Here is a 22,077-nt window from a genome sequence, read left to right as displayed (position 1 = left end):
TTGTCTCCCTTCTCCTGAGCTCACACCTACGCATGATATATCTGGGTCATCGGATAGGTTTAGGTTGTTTTTGCAAGAAACTTCCAGATTTCGTATGCTCCCACTGATGACAGACGATGAGAGTTTGGGGTGCTTGACATCCCTGTCACCACCTTCATGTCAGTCTTTGAACATTTTTAACAATCCAGGTGTGCAAGCTCCAAGAGTTTGGAAAAATGAATACACTTACGCAGTCATGATAGAATCCTTCCATCATTTTATTTTATTTAAGATTTTATTTATTTATTCATAAGAGACCCACAGAGAGAGGCAGAGACACAGGCAGGATCAAATGGGACTCGATCCTGGGTCTACAGGGTCAGCCCTGGGCTGAAGGCGGCGCTAAACCACTGAGTCACATGGACTGCCCAGAGTTGGCTTGTGATCTCTCTCTCTCTCTTTCTCTCAAATAAATGAACATCTTTAGAAATAAAATTAAAAAAAAAATAAGAATGTAACCAGTAGGGCAGCCCTGGTGGCGCAGCGATTTGACGCCGTCTGCAGCCTGGGGTGTAATCCTGGCGAACTGGGATCGAGTCCCACGTCGGGCTCCCTGCATGGAGCCTACTTCTCCCTCTGCCTGTGTCTGTGCCTCTCAATCTTTCTCTGTGTCTCTCATGAATAAATAAAATCTTAAAAAAAAAAAAAAAGAATGTAACCAGTAGCACCTATGGTTTTTACATTTCCTAGGTGGCTAGTGATGCTGAACACCCTCGTATGTCTGTGTGTGTGTGTGTGTGTGTGTGTGTGTATCAGCCACAGCCACGTTCTCTTTTGTGAAGTGTCTGTTTGGGTCTTTTGTCCACTTGTAATATTGCATTTTTTAAATTGTTCAGTTGGGAGTTCTTTTATATTCTGGACGCCTGCGCCGCAAGTATCGTCTTCCTGCGTGTGGCTAAGCTCTTTGTCTTCCCCCACCTCGTCTTTGGGAGAGCAGGTGCTTTGATGATGCCATCTTTCAAGTTTTTCTTTTTATGGCCTGTGCTTTGTGTCCCGTGGAAAAAAATCTTGATATTCAGCCACGTTTGTTTGTTTTCCGTTACTTTCCATTGTTCGGCGTTGCTTTTTTCTTCTGTGCGTCCTTCCTTTTAAATTAGTAAAAGCCGTGATATGGTTCCAAAGTCAAACCTATAAAGCAAGGCATAGAGAGAACCTGCTTTCTGCCTCATCTCCCCCAACGTCAGCCTTTAGCTCTTAAAAAAAATCATTCCTTGATTTCGTCTTGATTATATATATCCTTCCCCATCTCCTTACACGCACATGCGCACACTTACACACTAACTCTATACATATATATGTGTGTGGTTATACAGGTATAGTTATACACAACTTCTTGGGGTTTTAGCAATATATTCTAGAGAAACTGCACCACAGTAATTCATGAAATTTGTCCTCTTTTCAATCTTTTTCTCTTCTTTCCCTCCCTCCCTTCCTTTTTTTCTCTTTTTTTCTTTCTTTCTTTTTTTTTTTTTTTTTTTTTTTTTTAGATTTTATTTATTCACAAGAGACACAAAGAGGCAGAGACACAGACAGGGGGAGAAGCAGGCTCCCTGCGGAGAGGAGCCCGATGTGAGACTCGGATCCCAAGACCCCAGGATCATGCCCTGAGCCAAAGGGAGACATTCAACCGCTGAGCCCCCCAGGGGCCCCCTTCCTTTATTTTGGATAGCTGCAGAGGAGCCATGCACGGACACTCAGGTTCCTTCGAGACTTTTCTGTTGCATCAAACAGCCTCGTGTCAATGTCCTTTGGTACTTTTGCTGGTCTGTCGTTGGGATGGGTCCCTGGAGCAGTATCGCTAGATCCAAGGTTCCCACATCTCTAAGTGAGCTGCACATTCCCGGATCCCCCTTCTGGGTCCTATGAGGAGGCCCATCTCCCCCCCAGACTCGCCAGTAAGTTTCGGTCTGGGCCAATCTGAGAGTCGAGCAGGGTTGTTTGGGACGCTCCCCCCAATATATATATATTATATATATAATATATATATATATAATATATATATATCTTCCCTATAGAATTCCAAGTAATTTAAGTATATATATATATATATATATATATATATATATATATATATTTTTTTTTTTTTTAAGATTTTATTTATGCATGACAGAGAAAGAGAGAGGCAGAGACACAGGCAGAGGGAGAAGCAGGCTCCATGCAGGGAGCCCAACGTGGGACTCGATCCTAGGTCTCCAGAATCAGGCCCTGGGCCGAAGGCAGGCGCCAAACTGCTGAGCCACCCAAGGATCCCCTGCCCCCAATATTTTATGGCAACACGAGAAGTCGCAGAGTTTACTGTCCGAGCATACAGCCCTCACTTTGTGCCCTTGTTGGCACCAATCCTGGCCTTGTCCTTACTGGCCGTGACCCTCGCCAAAGCCCCGGGCACAGAGGCCGCCCCCTACCAGGGACAGTGTCTCTCAGGGTTACTCCAGCCAATCACTGCCTCGCAGGCACCACGGTGGCATCGACCATTCGCTGTACCTGGCTCGCATCTCACAATCTCCCAACAATCCTAGCGCAGCAGCCGGGACCCCCACTTGACAGCTGAGGAGGCTGGGGGTGCAGGGCTGGAGAGTTAGCACCTTGCCCAAATTCACTCAGCTCAGCGGGCAAGAGGGGCCATCAGACATGCAGGGAGACGTGCGTGAACCGGTGCACCTGCGTGTGCCGCACGGGCACGTGCATACGGAGCGCGGGTCCCTTTCTCAGCCACAGGACGCGACCGGCCACACGGCTGGGTGTCCGCCTACGTCCCTGGAAGCAGAAGCCCCGGCTGTGGTCAGATTCCCCCATCCTGCAGGCCCCGGGTGGCACCCCGGCCCACCCCCGCCGTCGGGAACCGAAGGCTGGTTTCAGGTGGTCCGGGGAGGGCGGTGGGGCGGGGAGCAGAGCCACCTCCCCAGGGTCTTCCAGCTCGGCCTGTAGGGAGAGGAGACACAGAGCCCACTCCTCGCCCAGTGACGCCCCACATCACAATGGCTGTTCTACCCCAGCCAGGCCTGGGAAGAGGCGCCAGGGGGGCCCCCACTCTGGCGTGAGGGCAACCAGACAGCGCCATGGGGACCCCTCGGGACAAGCGCTCGGCCGCTCTGGGCTCGGAACCCGACGCCGCCCGGATACCGCTGCTGGAACAAAGGTCGCCCGGAGCACCCCGGTGGAACTATCCCCAGGGTGAGATGTCTCCCCATCCTGGGCACAAGGTGACCTGGGGGCCCACGGGAAGCAGGAGAGGATGGGTCCCCTTGCCTGGTGGGGGCTGAATCCAGTCCTCCTGCTGTCACATCGCATGGTCCTCTGCCAGCCTGGGGACCCTGTGACTTGAAGGAGACAAAATAGGGTTTCCAGCAGCCCGTGCCCTCTCTTAGGGTGTTAACAAGGAGTCAGAGAAGAAGACTAATGACTCCCTTGTTTCAGGTACAGGCTGCCCCTCGGGTCGCCTGCCCACCCCGGGGCCAGACACAACCTAGACTGGCTGGGGTGGGGGGCGCGGGGGGCCTGGCCCTCCCGAGGAGATCTTGGCCAAGTTGCCCATTGGATCCAGCCATCTCTTTGGATCCAATTTCTTTTTTTAAAAGATTCTATTTATTTATTCATGAGAGACACAGAGAGAGGCAGACACAGAGGCAGAGGGACAAGCAGGCTCCCTGCGGGGACCCCGATGTGGGACTTGATCCCGGGACCCCAGGATCACACCCTGGGCTGAAGGCAGATGCTCAACCGCTGAGCCCCCCAGGCGCCCCTGGATCCATTTTCTGTCTGGAGAATGGTTTGAGAGGATTAGGAGCTGGTTGGTGCAGGGCTGGCCACTAACTCAGCCGCAAGGTCAGGTGACAGGTTACTTCCTCCCTGGCCTTCACTTTGCTCACCTGTGAAATGGGTACAAAAGTCAGCCTCAGACGGGACTGCTGGGGACACAGGCCGGCTATGACATCTCCTGTCCCCAGGAGTCTAGGCCGTGTGGGAGAAAGTGGGGAGGGGCTTCCTGTCCCCCCGCTGCTCCCAGTGTGGGAAGAGGCACTGGGTGGTGGGGGTCTGCAGCAGCCCCTTCAAGCCACGAGGCCCCTCCCCTGGGAGAGGCAGGTCCCCATGCAGAGGGTCCGTGTGGTTCCCCGTAGAGACCCCGTGAGCCCCACCCATGGACCAGAGGGTCATGTCGACGACGGGGTTCCCACCCTGCCTGCCCCAGACCGCACCCTGGGTGTCCGGATCCTGGAATCCCCTGTCCAGACAGCTTCGCACCTGAGGGCTCAGCCCGGGAGCTGCAGCCGGCGGGCTGTTGACACGGTTGTGAGAGGCCCCTGGGGGGGCAGGAGGGACCCACGGCTGGGAGGTATGTGGGCAGGCCAGGGCCCGGACGGCCCCTCCTGGGAGGCACGTGGACCCCGCCGTCTTGGAGCCGTCCTGACCAGGGGCAGGGGCCTCACACGCAGGGCCGCCCTGCACGTCCTCAACTTCCATACCTGCTGGCTGACCTCGGCTGACCTCGAGCGGGGGCTTAACCTCGCTGAGCCGGGTCTGCACCTGTGCACCACTGGAACCCTGCCGCCGCCTTCCTCACGGGGCTTTTGGCGAGAGTCCGTGCGGTGAGGTCGTGTCAAATGTGCAGCAGAGTTTGGAACGGAACAAGTGCTCTGTATTCTATTTTTTAAATTTTATTTATTCATGAGAGACACACACACACACAGAGAGAGGCAGAGACACAGACAGAGGGAGAAGCAGGCTCCCTGCAGGGAGCCCAACGTGGGACTCGATCCCAGGACCCGGGGATCACGCCCTGGGCCAAAGGCAGGGGCTAAACCACTGAGCCACCCGGGGATCCCCATATTTTTTTTTTAATTTTTATTTACTTATGATAGTCACAGAGAGAGAGAGAGAGAGAGAGGCAGAGACACAGGCAGAGGGAGAAGTAGGCTCCATGCACCAGGAGCCCGACGTGGGATTCGATCCCCAGTCTCCAGGATCGCACCCTGGGCCAAAGGCAGGCGCCGAACTGCTGCGCCACCCAGGGATCCCCCGTATTTTTTTTTAAGAGAGATGATGGGCCCCATGCGCTGCTTACATCCTCAACTTCTGGCAGCACCTCCAGGATCTTATATCCGAGTCCGTGAGGACACATCTGGAGCCAGAAACACGGGGTTCACACCTCAGCTCAGCGGCCACCGGCCCTCATTCCTCCAGGCCTCGCCTTGCTGTAAAGTCGGGGTCACCGCGAGGCCGCCACCTTGTCAGCGCCCCGGGCTCTGAGCGAGTCTCCTTCCTCTCTCCCCAAGGGCCTCCTCCTCCTCCTGGTCCTCGGCCTCCAGGTGCTCCGAGTCCTCCCCCGTTGTACATCCAAAGCCCCCAGGCCTTTCACCCCGGTGAGTGTCTGCCCCCCGGCTGACTCTGCCCCCGCAGCGCCTCCCCTGAGAGCCCTTCTCTGCTGACCCCCCCCAAGCTGCGTGACCCCCACCGCCGGCCGTGCCTCCTCCTCCCCGACGTGAAATTGGCAGCACAGGGGCCTGCTCCTGGGTGGGCACTCAGGCAAGGCTTCTGGGGCGAAGTCCTGGTGAAACCCCCTTCCCTACCCTGTCAGGTACTCCTGCAGCCCCCGCCCAGGGTGGGCAAGCCAGGGAGCCCTGAGCGGGCACAGGTCCCCGGGCGGGGCCACCCATGCTAGGTGCACAGGTGCCCAGAGGCCCGTCGGGGTTCCAAACCCCGGCCCCCCTCACCACTGACCCCTGGGAAGGCTGGCTAGCTTCCTTCCTTGCTTTTCTTTTTTTTTTTTTTTTTAAGATTTTATTTATTTATTCGTGAGAGACCTAGAGAGAGAGGCAGAGATCCAGGCAGAGGGAGAAGCAGGCTCCATGCAGGGAGCCCGATGCGGGACTCGATCCTGGGACTCGAGATCACACCCTGAGCCAAAGGCAGACACTTAACCTACTGAGCCACCTGCTTTTTTTTTTAAGGTTTTATTTATGTACTTACCTACCTGAGCGGGACAGCTTTCTTAACCAGCTCAGCCCCCACCAGAGCCCCCCTTCTCTGCACACCCCACGACTGCAGAAACAGCCGCAATGTTTAAATAGCTAAACGTCCATTTTTTTGGCCTCTCTGTATGAATGGGAGAGGGAGACACAAGGATGCCGACAGGTAGGATCTAGGTTTTGTCGCTTCCCCCACCACGCTTCACCGAGGTTGTCGGAGCTTTCCACCAGGGGCGGGGACTCGAGGACACGCTGGCTGACGTCACGGACACCCCGGCAAGGGGGTGGATTGAGCACACTACCCCGGGGGGGGGGGGCTCACTGAATCGTAGGAGCCCCCAGGGGAACCCAGAGAGGCCCCCACATCCCCCAGGTGACCCCTGGCCGGGGAGACGAGGTGGAGGGAGGTCCAAGGGCCGGTGGCTGCGGGGGCGGGCGACAGGGCAGCGTGAAGGGAGGTGGAGCCAGAGTGGGCAGGAGGGCCCACCGAGCAGCGCGGGCAGGGGGCTGGGGTCTGAGCTGCCTCCCCCGCCCCCAGGGCTCAGCAGCTTGCCTAGGATGGGGTCTGCTACCCCCATACAGTCCGTATGTCCCTACTGCGGGAACTACATCATCACAGTGACCAACCCGGTCCCGGGGACCCTCACCTGGCTGCTGTGTACAGGCTTCTTTGTGTTTGGGTGAGTGCACCCCCCCCCCCCCCCCCCGTCCACCTTTTCCCCCGCAGGGGCCCTGAGCATCCCCAGGGACAGGGACAGATGGCCTGCTGGGTTGGGGGAGGGCTGCCTGTGGGGCGGACAGGCCGGGCAGGCGCAAGGGCAGGCGGGGGCCCAGGTGAGGACGTCGAGGCTGCACCCCCACCCCGCTGCTCCTGAGGCTGCAGGTGCTTCCTGGGCTGCTGCCTCCTCCCCTTCTGTGTGGACAGCCTGATGGATGTGAAGCACACGTGCCCCGTGTGCCAGCACGAGCTCTTCCGCTACCGTCGCCTGTGAATGTCCGCGAAATAAATGTCCATTAAATGCCGCTTGTCTGCCCACGTCTATCCTGCTGGGTGCCTGCTGGTGCAGGGAGGGCCAGGCAAGGGCTGGCCAGGCGCCTGGCACACAGCGGGTGCTCAGGTAGCCACAGTGAACGAATCTCGGGGAGCCTGGTCCCTGGTGCCCCTTCTCGGGCTCTGCGGTGTCCCAACCCCGGGGAATCCACAGCGCGGTCAAGCCGTCCCTTCCCGGCCCTTCCCAGCAGCCATGGCCTCACGTGTCCAGGGACTTTGGCAAGTGCTTGGGACAGTGAAGGCCCTGAGCTGGCAAACAGGATCCCCCGGGGTCACGTGGGGTCTGCAGGGACCAGGTGGGGGCGGGCACAGCCTATACGGAAACCTGGTGCACAAGCAACGGAGGGCTGTGGGTCTTTTTTTTTTTTTTATAATTTTATTTTTAACTAATCTCTACACCCAACGCAGGGGCTCGAGCTCACAAACCTTGAGATCATGCTCTTCCCATGGAGCCAGGCAGGCTCCCCCCAACAAAGGAATTTTATTTTGCAAAATAAGATGGTTATCCACCCACGTTTTCAATGGAAATGCATTTCCTAGAGAAGGGGGAAAGGAAGTGGGTTTATCAGGGGGCAGGAAAGACAGGGAACAGAGGGAGTGCCCTTCTTGGGATTTAAATTTTTTTTTAATTAAAAAAAAAAAAGGAACTTCACCTGCTGTGATGCTCATCACCCCCTGGGGAGGGCAGGGTGCCCCGGTCCTACAGACACGAAGACCCAGGCAGAAGGTCCCTCGGCTCCAGTGACCTGTGGCTGCAGGTCCAGGGCCTATCCCCCTGCAGCAGAGATGGGAGGGTGTGTGTGTGTGTGTGTGTGTGTGTGTGTGTGAGTGTGGAAGAAGTTCCTGGAAGCCTCACGAGGTCACACAGCCTGTGGGGACAGCCCTGGCCTGGTGTCACACTACCGAGGGGGCTGTACGAGCTCTGGGGCCGGATCTCTGCCTCTGGATGTCAGCCGGGCCTCTGGCTGAACCCCAGGGGCCCTGGAGGACAGGGGGAGCACTGGTTCCCGAGCCAGCTCCTCCTTCCCAACAAGATGTCCAGGACGAGGTGAAGCATCTGACCCACGGGGGGTCACTCTGTAGGGAGGGACCAGCCCCCGTCTGTGATACAGCAGGCCGGCCGGGTGCACCCGGGGAGACAGAAGGGCCCCAGGCGGACAATACAGGTGGCCGTCCACCTAGGCTCGGCGCCTGCGCGTCCCACACATGGCAGGACACCGTTACTGGAGGAGGCGGGCAGCGGGGAGCAAGGCCAGGGCAGGCCCGCCGGCCCCCAGCACCCAGGGGAGTCTTCCTGGGACTGGGCCCGTCTCCGGTTTGGAGGAGCTGCATGCCTGTGCAGAGGCGGCCAGGCCACGTGGGGACAGTCACAGGCGTGCCTGGCTCCGCTGACGAGGCCAAGACCGTCTGGAGCTGGAGCCGGAGCTGGATGCATCTGCAGAACTCGCCTCGAGGCTCTTGGACGGACTCCGGGCTCACTAAGCAACTCGCTGGTTTTGACTGGGATTCCCGGAGAGGTCCACGGGCGGTGGCGGCCAGTCCTAGGACAGGTGCCTCTCAACGTACACGCGGCACTGCTTGCGGGGCCTCAGGGTGCTGAGTTTGGGGGGCCTCCTTCACTGGCCTGGCTCGGCCATAGCCGTGCTCCTCTTCGGGGGCGAGTGGGTCCCCGGGATGCCCTCGACGTCCGGGGGGTGGGGGCTGAGGTGGCCAGGTCTGCACGGAGCAAGCAGGGAGCCCGGCCAGGTGGCACATGCTGGTCACTCTGGGCTGCCCGGAGGCTGCACGGTGTGCTCCACGGTGACGACTGTTACAGGGTGGCTGACGGAGCTTTCTCAGCTACTCTCTCCCCCACACTTGGCCAAAGCCCAGGGACGGGACCGGGTCCCACCCTGCGCAGCCTGCAGGTGCAGGCGAGCCCCCAGCCTGGAGCGCTCAGGAAGCTGAGCGGCGGTGGCGCGCGGGGGGCACTCAGGCCAGGCTTGGAGGCAACCAGCCCCCCCGCAGCAGCCAGACGCGGCCCTGGATCGGCTCCCCACGGCGAGGACAGGGCCCCCGAGGTACCCTCCCTGCCGGCACCTACCACATCTCTGAGCCTAAGGCAACTCCGGTGTGTGCAGCCCCGATCCAGCCCAGGGCCCTTCGGGGCGCCCCTGGTAGGGGCCCTCCCCGCCAGCCTTGCTCTGATGGCTCTCCACGCCCCCGGGGCCTGGCCTCACAGCCTCCCTCAAGGACGGTGGGGAGGGCGAGTCCGCACAGCTCCTTCCTGGAGGGCGGAGGGCGGCAAGGCAAAGGGCCGCCTAAAGGGCGCTGGGAAGCTGGTCTCGATTGCACTTTGCTCCCACCCAGAAAGGAGCGCCGCAGGCTTCGCGGGGACGGCAGGTCAGGCTGAGCAACGCCGACGCGGGCAAGAGTGGTCAGCGCGGCTTTCCCGACGCGGCACACGCTCGCCGCTTGTGGCACCTGGAGTTACACGGAGGGCGGATGCTCAGCTGCTGGGGCGGGTGCACAGCAGGCCCCCGAGGCTGCAGGGACAGTGCCCCCACGCCACTCTGCGGGCCACAAGGTGCAGGAGATGTTCCCCATGTCATCCGTGAGGGGGCTGTCCCGGGCACTGGCTCCCCACCGGCCCAGCCGCCACACAGGCCTCCTTCCCCGCCACGTAGGGGCCGCATCTTGGACGGCCTCTGCCTGTCGTTACCAGGTGCCACGGGACCCCGGGCTCGGCCGTGTGCTGCCTGCGGTGCATGGCTGCTTCCAGGCTCCCGCGGCGTGGAGCCCCCCGCCCTGGGGCACCCACAGCCAGCGCCCCCCAGGTCTCCGTCCCCAGAGCCATGCAGCCCTCAACCACGTGCCTCAGAGCGGAGACGGCGGCAGGAAAGGCCTGAGGCCTGCTCGGGAAGACACGGTCCCGAGCCCACTGTCCGTAGGTCCCATCCCAGACATGGGCTCCGTCTGGCGCCAGAGCCGCACCTCCCAGGGGCAGCGCCCGCTGTTGGGCGCTGGAGCAACACGCGCCCCCTCTTGCTGGAAGGGGTGGTCCCTGGGACCGCGGCCTGGGTGCTCCTAGCGAAAGGCCAACGCCCCCTCCACCTCCGTCGCCTCAGGAAGGCGCTTCCTGCCTACAGGGACTGTTCTGGAAGGAGATGGCAAGGCTGGTATGGTTTGCGGCTCACGGGTGGACTGAGGCCGCCTTTCTCCGCCCAGTGCGCCCAGGTTGCAGGTCACAGGTCACATCACGCTTCCCAAGGGGCTCCTCCTCGTCAACTGATGGGAACGTCCTCGGGGTGTAGAGTGAGCGGAAGCTGCTCCCCCCTGTGCCCCCCACAAACACTGTGAGCTCAGACACCCAACCCAAGCTGGGAGGGAACGGAGCAGTAAACGCACGTGGCCACACCGTCAAGTCTTTTGTAAAAAGTCCCTTGATAACCCGAGCGCGTGCTGTGCCAGCTACCCGGCCAGGACCAGAACTGAAGTCCAGCGGAACGGAACGTCAACCTTCACGCTCAACGTCAAACACGCAGAGAAAGATCCTCGCCGGCCTGCGCACACCTACCCTCCCTACGGCCCGAGGCCTACACCTGGACCTGGAAACAGACCAGAGTCCAGGAACCCTTGCCGGGTGGGCCACGTGGCCGGCTCCCCAGGGCTACGCCTCCCACGGTGCCGGCAGTATTTCCGAGTCGCCTCACTTGTGCCCAGGGTCCCCCTGGAAAACCTCCTCTTGCTTGAGCTCAGACCTAACTAGGAAGAGGCAGGATCAAACACCCGCAGGGGACCAGGGCTGTCGGGTGAGCAACATGACCGGCGGTGGGGGGACATGGGCCTCCCTCAACCTCCACGTCACTCACCGAATTGTCGTTTTTATAGAAAATTTTATTCAACATACAACATTTTCCAGCAAAAAGGCAATATACAGGAAGAGTTGGTGTACATTGCTGCTACAGAAACAAACAAAAATCCTGGAAAAGGATGAAAAATAAGTGTGATCTGCTGATTCTATTTTACTGCACTCAAAACTAGACACGCAGCCGGCATTAGCTCCAAAATAAAAGGAAACAAGGCTGGGACTGAAATAAAACTACACACAATGAATATCGACATCGGTGAGAGTCACTTAGATGCACCCAACAAAGTCACCTCCTCCCAGTGGCGAATTGTACATGTTCATTCATTAAATATACAATTTCATTTCTTTTTTTTTTCCTTTTAACTTTTTTACAAAGTCAACAGCTTACTGACTAGTGAGCATGCCCTCTTTGCTAAAAGGCTCTCCTTCCTTTTCTCGTTCCATCTGTTCCGTCTCGAGGAACCTCTACGGGCAACTGCTTCCCCCGTGCGAGTCAACTGTGGAGAAGGGGCAGCAGAGGACACCGTGATCGTACTTGGCGGGGCTCTCAATGTCAGAAAAGCCCCCGGACTGCCTGTCGGGACTGTACTGGTGTGTACTGGTGCTCGGGGCCTCCACGTGGCGAACGGGCTGCAGCACGGCGGCGGCTGGCGGAGTGAGGACACGGGGACGGAGACCAGGCAGCGGGCGGGGGACCGAGGAAGGGGGACAGTACACGCAGTGAAGGAAAGAGCACTATTTATTAGGTTGTGAGTTTCTCTGTTTTGCCTTTACAGATGCACAAAAGGTCATGGCAAGTAGAACTGAGGGAAATACGTCAGACGAGCCTACACATACGAGCGGCCGCAGGGGCCGGTGACCGCGGCCCCAGGAAGGCAGCCAGGCAGCCTCGCCGGCTGCGAACACACCAGAAGCCTCGCGCCACAGCCGCGCGGCCCTCGCCTCTGCTCCCCTGCTACGCTGGCAGTCGCCTTGCACTGTGGTTACCAGAAAATAACTCTCATTGGCATCCAAGCTTTATAAAAACACCTTCATTTTGCTCAAAAAGGGCAGTCAATAGATACAGAGAAGCCAAACTGAACAGCCTCAACAAAATAAAATTAACATCAGCAGCAAATCCTCTTGCTGAAGACTTCGGATAGAGTGCACGTGTACCAAAGTTCTAGGCTGGTAAAAGGGGGCACACACCCACGCAGGCCCCTCGCCCTGCACACACTGAGTAAGGAAGTCAGTTATGGATTTTAATGGCCTTTTCCAGGTAAGTGTAGCGACTCCTCTTTGGGGCTTTGTTGAAGTGGTCGAGCCCTAGCCAAGGCCGAGGATGAGACATGTTACCTGGTGGAGAGAGAGAGACACGGCTGAGACCGGATGGACGGCCACCCCGGAGCCCAGGGCCAGCGGCCGAGCACACCCCACACTCCTGGGGCATCCTGTCGGAGCCACGGGCACCTCCACCCCGCCTGTGTCCTAGAGGAACCCCGGTCACACGCTGTTCCTCCCTGCCTCAGACGGAACTGGAACCCGGGGCCGTGGGAGGGCTCTTACCAGGTTGGGGCTCAAAGTCTTTCAAGTTCACTTCATACTCATCCTCGTTTATGTACTGGTGTCGGCCCATCATCACAATGGCAAATTTAAACTGAAAGACAGAAGGGGCCCTCCTCCATGAACTCTGGGCACGAGCAAACACACACCTCTGGCCAGAGTCCAGGCTGCCTCATGAGCCAAGATTTCGGGGTGCTGCCCCTACTTCCCTCACAAGTGCCTAGGACGTGCGTTACCTTCTCAAACTCCTTTTCCTGGATGTCTAGCAGACTCTGAATCCGTTTCATGACTTCTCTGAAATGTTCGCCCTACAAACGGTAAAGGACACGTGTGCGCACACTCGCCTGTGCCCCTTTGTGGATGCCACCAAAGCCCATCATCAGCCCACGGGGCAGGAGGCCACATTCAGCAGCATGAATCTCAAGGCACCACGAGACGTCACGTTTTGGCGAGCAGATAGATACTCGACCGATTACCAAACACCCTCACCTGGTGTATCCTGAGCAAAAATGGAATCCCAAACGTCCCGAACACCTCTTTGTGGAAGTGTGCCACTGTGACCAGCATCTCATTCTCCTTGTCTATATCCACCTGGTCCAAAGGGATTTCCTGGGGACACGGAAGGAGACACACGGAGCTGAGCAACTCCGTCTATGCAGGATAAACGCCGCATCTGCTTCTGACTCGCTGCTCCAACAAAGCAGTCAGGTCCTATCTCTGCCCCAAGAATGATGAGAACTCAAGAGCTGGACGCTCTCTGCATTTTTAAAGGAAGCTCTGGATTTTCAGGGACCAAATAATGGACTATTCCAGTAACTATGGAAATTTCAGCTGCTCTAAAATCAATAGGGAGGCCCAGCTTCTGACCACCTTTACTTGGGGCCCATATTTAAAATTTACACCCGAGCACAAATCCTCTGCGATCCTTCCTTATATGTGGACCCCGAGGAGTCAGACCCAGAGATGGGACAATGCTGGTGCCAGGGCAGGCGGGCAGCTGTGAGATGGACAGCAGGGGGCCGCTCAACACGGTCAGCGGGCTTCACGCCGCCGAACTGTACACCCTTAAAGTGCTTACAATGGAAAATTTTGCGTCTATTGTTATCACAATAAAACATTAATTTCTCAAAATCTGGAAGAATAAAATTAACTGCAGGGATCACCTCTACTGGTACCATAAACACTTGGGCCACATCTGCAAGTCGGTGATACGTGAGGAGGCGGGCGGGTGGCCGTCCCACCCGGCCAGGGCGCCGACGAGGGCGAGGACAGGCCGGTTACCTCTATTCGAAACGTTCTACTCGTCGCCGGAGATAAGCATTCCAGCAGCTCATCTTCCTGGTGCACACCAATGATCTTGTAGCTTACGATTTCTAGCAGCCTGCACACAAGAGGGGGGATCCATATCAATTCGTGCGAGAGGAAGGAAGGTTAAGTAGCTTCCTGAAACAATTCTTTAGTAAAAAGCTACTTGACATTTGCTTATTTTCTCCCTTTTAGAGCTGAAATGTCCAAAACACAGGCGTCCCTGGGGAGCACACAGAACCCTGCTTGGCGGCCCCATCTGGGCACAGGGATGGAGCTGAAAGCAAGTCTCTAGGAATCGTGCACATCGTTCCCACAACGGTTCCCAACAGGGCGGGACTGGGGGTGTTTTTCTCCTGCACCCGTTAGAGAATAAGGATCTCATCCTTTTATTAATATCATGGGGCAAACATTCCCGGAACCAAATAGCCTCACGGCCTGTTGTGTCCTGTGAGCAGACGGCAGGGCACCGGGAGGAGAATGCCTGCCTCTGAAACAAGCCCAGCCCACCAAGCCTGGGCCTCTGTCTTTAGCCGGAGCATTAGCGACATGGATCAGAAGCGCCCTGATTTCTCAAATGCAACCAAGAGCAGCTCTGTCCACTTCCAGCTGATATTCCATCTGGATCCTCTTCATCGCGTGTGGCTTTTCTACCTGCATCTCATGTGTACGACAGCTTAATAATAATCAGGAGATGGGAAGGAGGATATGGCTCAACTGTGAAATATTCATAAACTGCCACGAAAGCTGGGCCAAGAGCTAGTCTGACGCTCTGCGCCATGGGCCAGGCCCCCCCCTCCACCCCCGGCCACATTCAGCTTCAGAGATACTTGCCTAAGCTTCCCTGACGCCTTCTCCCCGAGCTCAACAGCCTTTTTACATTCTTCCAACAGGTCCCGGACACACCCATGCTTATCGGGATATAGTGTTATTTCCTAGTAAACGACAAGATTTGAAAGAAAACCTGAGGGGTGTGCTTAAACCCATCCACTTTGCTGGAGAAGAAACTGTAGAGACGTTCAGTGGTCTCTGGCTACCCACCACTGTTGCCCTTGTCGCCCCCACCCCCAGGGCCTCACCCCAGGCCCGGAGGAGAGTTTAAGAAATGCCACTTGGATGCAAAAAGGTTGCCATTTATAGGACAGCTTCTCAGGACGCTGCCCACGGAGGGCCATCTCCTAGCCTGCTTGTCCCAGCAAAGTGACAACGGGACACAGTGTCAGCCTAGGTGGTGACCACAGGTGGACCTGAGGATTTCAGGCTGTCGGTTCAGCCCCAAAGAGCATGTTTATGGCACAGGGTTGGCAGAGCTACAACAACGAAACACTTGAGTGCAAACAGGGACAGACTTTCTAAAACCACCACCTCAAGTGGGCGGGCACGCCCTGGGTTAACAGTGGGCGCCAGCACCCACCCGCCCTCAGGCTGGCTGCTCACGGCCAGGGGGCCGGCAGAGGCAAAAATGGTTTGAGAAGCAGCGGTGGTGGCAGGAGGGGGACAGAGGGCCTCTAATACCTTCCTGTTTTAGTTTTCAAGGGCTAGACAGACAGAAACACACGCCAATGAAAAAAAAAATCCTATCATTGGAAAGCACATACCTCTTCCCTAAACTGGCTGTTTAACCAAATACACTTAAAACTTCGTCTGTTTTCAAAGTCTGTGATTTTCATCTTAAGCTAGTAAGAAAAGAGAGACTGTTAGATACATTTCCACAAAACCCAAGCCTTCTCCTTATGACCCATGGTTACATGAAATGGGACTCCTACCTGCTGATAGTAAAGCTTCTTAGGTTGTCTAGGCTTGAAGAACTGTAGGAGATCTCTTAAAGTCCCTTCGTAATTATGTCTAAGAGGGTTACCTGGGCCGTCCCTATAGCTGCACAAGAAAACAGCATATACAACAAACGACTTGTTTATTTGCCTACAACAAATATCCATGAGTGAGCATAAGAGCAAACTCTGGCCTTATGCCTACATTCAAAATTTGGGCCTGGCTTCCCTCAAGACTCCTATTTCCCAAGCCCCAAATCCCTCTGGCAGCCCACCTGCGCGCCCTCAGCAATGGTGACACAGTGCGGGGCCACCACGGCTGGGACGGGCCCCATCTCGATGCGTGGGACACGTGTGGGTGCTGTCGCTACCGGAAGCCCGGCTTTAGAGGAGGCTGCCAATTACTAGGACATCTGCGAGCAGTGTGGTCAGGACGTGCGTGGTGACGAATATCGGAAACTAAGCAATGGTATGCCAGCTGCCGTGGCCAGCTACTTATTAGAAGTAGTTGCACCATGCGCGGGTCAACTGTGGACGGTTTGCAGTACAGACCAACAGCGAGTGACCGCGGGCATGCCTTACCCTTGAGACTTGAAAAACTGGAGCAACATGGGGTCAGTGTTGAGTCTCTGTGCTACTGTCTTTGCGACCTGGGAGGGAAGGGACCCAAAGTCAGAAAAGAAGGCTCATCTTGGGGAATCAATGGAGATCTGCTTACAAACTTTATCATTAACCATTTACCCAATGTTCTTAAAAAAATGTGAAATGTACAGCCTGAATTTACATGGCCTCAACATCCACCACCTACCAGGGATAAACTCCCCAGTGTATCCCCATGGGGAGGGGAAATTAGCTGTTAAAGGATTTTTGTGCCACTCCCCCCTTTTAAGTAGCCCAAACCCCGAACTCTGAGATTAAGACCTGAGCTGAGATCAAGAGGCAGACCCCTAACCGACTGAGCCACCCAGGTGCCACCTTTTCTTTTGAAGGTTACTTAAGTAAACTCTATACACAACGTGGGGCTCCAGCTCATGACTCTGAGCTCCTCCAACTGAGCCAGCCGGGTGCCTCAAGGGTTTCTCACATTTAATGGTGAGGACTACAGGTTTAATTTCCAATGGCATGTTCTAATTGAGGCCAAGTGGCTGTAACAACAATCATCTCTGAAACCGAATTATGCCGAGGTGGATGGGGCGGGGGTCGGGAGGGTGACGAGCAGCTACTAGCCTCGTGGCAGCGCCAGCACTACCCACCCCGCCCCCCCCCGCCCCCGAACCATCTCAGACTACGGGGCTGTTACCCTTCTTCCAGAACCAAACCCATCAGCCTCTTCAGCAACCCTTTCTTTTTAAAAATAACAAGCTCTCAGGTATGGAATCTGAAGGGGAAAGGGCTTTTATTTATCAAATACCTGAAAATAATTCATTCGGTTTGATAATGTAACCACAAATCCAGGATCATTAGGGATTGTTTTATCACAGAAAATGACATCAACACGGTGGTAGAGGTCTCGGAAATATTCTTTTGCAGTGGGTAATTCACTGTTATCATTCTCAGGGTCATCCCTGGGGGGAGAAAGAAACAGTTTCCGGACTGAACCAAAGTCCAGGCCAAGGGTATCGGTATAAAGCAAACTGGCATCACCTCTCAAACCACAGGACAGGTGTGCACAGAAGTTCCAACTAACATTCGAGGATGCTGGGAGTCTGTCCCAGGCGAGGGTGCTGTGTGTGTGCTCTAAGCCTCGCGCAGCGCCAGTGCAGATGGCCTGCTCCCCGACTCGATACGAACATGTTTCACGCACAGGGAAGGACTCTGGACCGTGTGCTCCCTAACCAGGGGCTGGCAGGCGACCACTGTCACACTAGGGCAGCCAGGCTGAGTCGTCGCTAAGCCTAAAATATCCACTACCTGGCCAAGACCCGCTCTCGGCCACTGCACTCGGGGGCCCCCCACAACCAGTGCTGCAGGATGCCGCAACCAGATGGCTCCTTCAAGAGCACGGGAAAGGCTGCTTTCAGACAAGGCGTCTAAGACCGCAGGGCCGCTGCTTTGACACGCACATGGATTTAACGCGTGCACGTGCACACCGGGGAACCTGACGTGAAAGGCAAGGGAAACCATCCTCCTAAGAGCTGCCATGCTCATCGCTGATTCTTAGGACCGGAGACCATTCGTCAAATGAGGGAAAGGTTCACTGCCTGTGACCCCCACAAACCAAGAGAAGGCCGACTTCTGTCAACATTCTCAGCTACTTCAAACAAAATGTAACTCAGGGTTTCAACCCAGTTCTGTTTCTTGGTTCTGAGGCTCCTAGTACAAAGCGATAGAGTCCTTCAAACACTACTCACTTCTGGAAGACGATAATGTCACCGTCCATTAGTTCATCAAGGGCTTTATCGAGAGACACGTCGTAGTCCTGAATTCTCTCTGTTAAATTCGGTTTAACTTCCTACAGTAAACGAGATGAGTGGTTGCAGGTGAGTGTCTGTCTAATGTCCTACCCGAGCATCCTCTTTTCTCTGCCCTACGTTTCTAGTGAGTGAAGACGCTAATGGGAACGTTACAATCCACAAACACATAACGATCAGTGAGCCTTACTGAGGAAAAATCCGAGACTTTCAGATGTGACCCTCAGCTCGACCCCGCCCGAGGCCCCCACCACTTTGTGGCAGACTTCCCATGACAACCAAGTCAGGGCTAGCAGAACAAACAAGAGCCCTCCCCAAACCACCCAGGATAGATACACTGATTATGGAAAAATGAGCTATCCAAACCTCATAGAGGATAAGGCTAGTATCCTGGATAAATCCTGCTCTGTCACACATAACCGGAAGCAGGTCACCTGGGTTCAAGGAAAACAGAGTTCAAAGCTGTAATGGACCAAGACTTCAGCATGACCAGCTCCAGGGGTGAGCACAGTGAGGACTTACGTATTTTACAGGATATTGGTGTGTAGATGTGCCCACAGTAATTTAAGCTCCGTGTTTTGGGGTCATACATCTTCAAAAATAGCATGACATCATCTATAAGGTTAATAAACAGGTTTTGTTAGAATCTTAACACTTGGGATGACGTTTTTAAAATATTAATGGTAAGCTTAGTGGCAATCAAAATGACAGGCTATGGCACCCGAAACCTACAGTGTCAGGCGAGGTTAATCAAAAGGCTGAGCTGAGGACTACGGCACCACTCCGACCATTGAGGCCCTGGGAAACACTAATCCGAGGCAGTGAACTCATGAGGCGTCTTATTTTCCAGGCCAGGTACCAACTAGCTAGCTGAGCGTCGCCATGAGAAAATGGCAGCGTGTGTGTCTGTCAGCACAAACGACTGAGCACTTTACGGCGAGCGTCAGCAGACCCATCTGCCGTGGGTCAGACAGCGCTGTGCCAGAACAGAGCCAACCCGCTCGCCGACGCATTCTCTGCGGCCGCCTTTGGACAGTGGTCCACAGTGGCTCCCAGGCGTGAATATTCATTCCCTGGCCCTCGGCAGGAAGAGGCTGCCAGCCCTGCTCTGTCGCAGCCCCCGTGAGGCACGCGGCAAGGGCGGACACGAGGACCCAGCCCTTGGATGGCACCTCCACCTTGGACGGCACCAGGTGAGGTGCCACCGCTTTCCCGCCACCAGTAGTCTGGGAGGCCCACCGGGCTTCGCCAGGAAGCCTGAGCATGGGGAGGGGTTGGGGGACATTTCTGGAACCAGACTTCTTGGCAAGGGAGGAATGCCTAACCCCGTGTGTGTCTAGATGCTGGTATGGGAAGCCAGCTCTGCTGCGTGGAGAGCACTTACGATCTTTGTCAAATTTGGGTAACGTGGCTCCACTGGCAGCCAGCTCTGGATCAACAGTTTCCAGGAATATCGTCCACGGGTTTTCATTATCACTCAGCTCAATCATCTATTTCCAGAAGAGATGCCGGTTTTAGAATATTTCAGTAGCTAAGTGAGAGCGAAGACCACACCTGCCTGCACGTAGGTGGGCCAGAGGTGGACCGACAGGCCGCAGCAGCGCAGAGTCCCCAGCACCTCCCGGGACTCCAACCAAGACACACGGCACCCGTGACCCTCACCGTCTTGTTGCCGTCTGCCTCGTTATCCAACATCGCCGGCCGTTTGGTTCCGTTGCTCCTTGCCTGCATGGGCCATAATCGAATTTGATCTTGGGGAAATCCCTGAAAAAAAAAGTTAAAAATAAATTAATTAAAAACAAAATAAGCTCATATTTTAATTCCGTAGGAATGTAATGGTTCTAGGATTAGAAGGGAAAAGACCGTTAAAGCTCTCCCTGCTGACGTGGACAATGGAGACCCGGCCTTCAGGGTTCCCGGTGCCAGGGCTTTGATGCCCGGTGCCACGCCGTCCACTTAGGAAGGAGGGCAGGTGGCACCGGGAGGCCAAAACAACCTTCCCCAGCACGACCGGTACTCACCATGGTCTGCGAGAGGTTCTGCACAAATTCAGCCAGGGAGGAGTTTTTCAATACTTTGAACACAGTGTATTTCACTTTTTCTTCATCGTACATATCATTTCCCTGGTGGCCACAAAACTGATCCTCTGCGACTATCTGAAAATACACAAGAAAACACACAACAGAGTTCCCAACGGACGCACAAATGCCAGGAGACCACCCCAAGCAGAACAAAGTTTCCATAGTAAAATGCAAGGAAGAGCCAGTCTTTTGCTTCCATGAAACTTCCTCAGGAGGCCCGAGGAGAAAAGCATCAGGATGACGAAGGACAGAATCCGGTGTTCAGTTACAAAGTGCCAAGAGCTCCACGTCCACACGGCCACTCCTCCCTCCCCTGAGCACTAGCTGGAGGCCCGCTGCGTGCCAGCGTCTGGAGACCACGCGGTCAGAACAGGTGCGTGAGCACCTCTTCCCCGGCAACCAACCTGCTGAAAGCAACAGCTGCTTCCCAATACTGCAACCGAACCAGGAAGCCAAACCGTCTGGAAACTCACCTTCCCGTCTAGCTCTCCTTCCCTGCCCATCACCGGTCACGCCTCTCCTTGGCCCACCGGGAGCTCGTCCTCCCGTGCACCCCTCCTGAGGTGCTCCCCTCTCTGCCCCCCTGCGCTCCTCATCCACACCCTGACACAGCACTGCTGGCCGGGGGCCCTGAGCGGTCCCTCAGGTGCAGATGCTCAGGCAGCAGCCCCGTCCCGATGAGGCAAGAGCGCCGCGGAAGCCTGGCTGACCTGAACCTGCATGTAGAGGTGGGCTTCCTGCCGCTCCTTCCGCTTCTGGGCCTCGATCCTCTTCTCTTCTTGGAGTCGCTCTACCAACTGCTGGGGGATGTCGTGGTCGGTGACAGCTTGTAAAACCTCACCTGCACGACAAATGTGGCCCTGCTCACCTGTGTACAGGCTCTCTTCTCTGTCTCCCACCTCCTCCTCCTCCCACCACCCTTATGAGGCCCCAGGGTCCTGTCGTGGTCAATACACAATCTTATCCAAGGGAGGTTACTAGGGACCTTGAGGCCACATCAGAACCCGCATGCGCCATCCAGTTGGCCCAGAGACACCGTGACCGAGGCCACACGAGGACAAGCAGCAGAACTCAGGGCCACGGGGACGCAGGGCACGCCCCAGCTCTACTCACTCAGCTTTGATTCCCTGATGTACACCAGCATGTATGCGTTTGTGCAGTGCCGCACAGACAGGTCGTCGTCGTGCCCCCCGTAGTTGTGCTCGATGGCCTCCTCCTTCGTACACCTGGACACCACGTCGTCGTCAAATTTACACCACTGGCGAGGGAAGCAACGAGACGCGGCAGAGATAAAGCGCTCTGAGAAGCACACGGAGCAAAAGGCAGTGTATTCCTCCAACCTGTGAGGTGACGGTGTGCAGGCCCGGGCATGGCTGCAGGCAACTGGCCCCCTCACGAAGCTCACCGGCACCTCGGCCGGAACCGTGAAGGTGCCTCTGATGGCGACACTGTCATATACTCCAACGGCCCATTTCAATTTAGATTCAATCTACCGCGAGTACAACTCTTTACAGACTTGAGAAAATCATACAGGGCACACCCAACTCTGCTAGTAAAATGGAAATTTTACGGTATAGCTATAAAATTAAATGAGACATTTGATCCTATCTCATGACATACCACAGCCAAGTGAGGGCCTGACTTAAAAAAAAAAATCAGCAGAGTTCTATGTAATACTTATTTTCAATCTCTTCATTGTGGGTTGAGTCATTTTACATGCTGCTACATCCTGCAGTGAAAGGTTCATCGTGGTCTGGTGCTGTGTGGGTCCCTCTACCAAATCTCAGCCTGAGAGAGGCAGGCTCGGCCTCTGTTCTGTTCTTCACTGGCCCTATGGTCCTGGACACAGACCCCAAGGAGAACCTCGTCCTCTCAGGAAGACTCTGAGAGCAGATCCATGCAAACCAGGGGAAGATGAAGCATCACAACTGCGGACAACCAGGCATGCAAATCATCACTGCCTCGCCTGCCCAGCCCCAGGCCGTGGATGATTATTCTGCTGGTATTCATAAGTGCAAAATTTGTGCCTCACTTTACATGAGGGGATAAAGGTCCAACATTGG

At 55.8% G+C, this 22,077-nt stretch overlaps 2 protein-coding genes across 3 annotated transcripts in view; one reads left to right on the top strand and one right to left on the bottom strand.

Moving 5' to 3' along the window:
* The first annotated feature begins 3,098 nt into the window (after positions 1 to 3,098).
* Positions 3,099 to 6,997, top strand: LITAFD (LITAF domain containing). The gene is made up of 3 exons (XM_072751295.1): positions 3,099 to 3,213; positions 6,544 to 6,685; positions 6,889 to 6,997. Exons 1-3 carry the CDS (start codon positions 3,099 to 3,101, stop codon positions 6,995 to 6,997), a joined length of 366 nt encoding a protein of 121 aa, XP_072607396.1.
* Positions 6,998 to 10,911: 3,914 nt separating this feature from the next.
* Positions 10,912 to 22,077, bottom strand: part of USP7 (ubiquitin specific peptidase 7) — a 63,540-nt gene continuing 52,374 nt past the window's right edge. For both annotated transcript variants that reach the window (XM_072753880.1, XM_026003100.2), the window contains 18 exons: positions 21,128 to 21,272; positions 20,725 to 20,855; positions 19,955 to 20,089; positions 19,596 to 19,697; positions 19,318 to 19,423; positions 18,456 to 18,548; positions 18,300 to 18,367; positions 17,874 to 17,974; positions 16,934 to 17,087; positions 16,105 to 16,172; positions 15,520 to 15,628; positions 15,352 to 15,429; positions 14,588 to 14,688; positions 13,730 to 13,829; positions 12,938 to 13,057; positions 12,685 to 12,756; positions 12,452 to 12,542; positions 10,912 to 12,241 (listed from right to left, as the gene is read on the bottom strand). In XM_072753880.1, coding sequence (XP_072609981.1) covers positions 12,135 to 12,241; positions 12,452 to 12,542; positions 12,685 to 12,756; positions 12,938 to 13,057; positions 13,730 to 13,829; positions 14,588 to 14,688; positions 15,352 to 15,429; positions 15,520 to 15,628; positions 16,105 to 16,172; positions 16,934 to 17,087; positions 17,874 to 17,974; positions 18,300 to 18,367; positions 18,456 to 18,548; positions 19,318 to 19,423; positions 19,596 to 19,697; positions 19,955 to 20,089; positions 20,725 to 20,855; positions 21,128 to 21,272 — 1,881 coding nt within the window. In that variant the 3' untranslated portion in view covers positions 10,912 to 12,134. The remainder of the gene's footprint in view (positions 12,242 to 12,451; positions 12,543 to 12,684; positions 12,757 to 12,937; positions 13,058 to 13,729; positions 13,830 to 14,587; positions 14,689 to 15,351; positions 15,430 to 15,519; positions 15,629 to 16,104; positions 16,173 to 16,933; positions 17,088 to 17,873; positions 17,975 to 18,299; positions 18,368 to 18,455; positions 18,549 to 19,317; positions 19,424 to 19,595; positions 19,698 to 19,954; positions 20,090 to 20,724; positions 20,856 to 21,127; positions 21,273 to 22,077) is intronic.

Source organism: Vulpes vulpes, chromosome 3 (genome assembly GCF_048418805.1).
Source record: "Vulpes vulpes isolate BD-2025 chromosome 3, VulVul3, whole genome shotgun sequence".
Classification (NCBI taxonomy): Eukaryota; Metazoa; Chordata; class Mammalia; order Carnivora; family Canidae; genus Vulpes; species Vulpes vulpes.
This window is presented reverse-complemented; position numbering and strand designations above follow the sequence as displayed.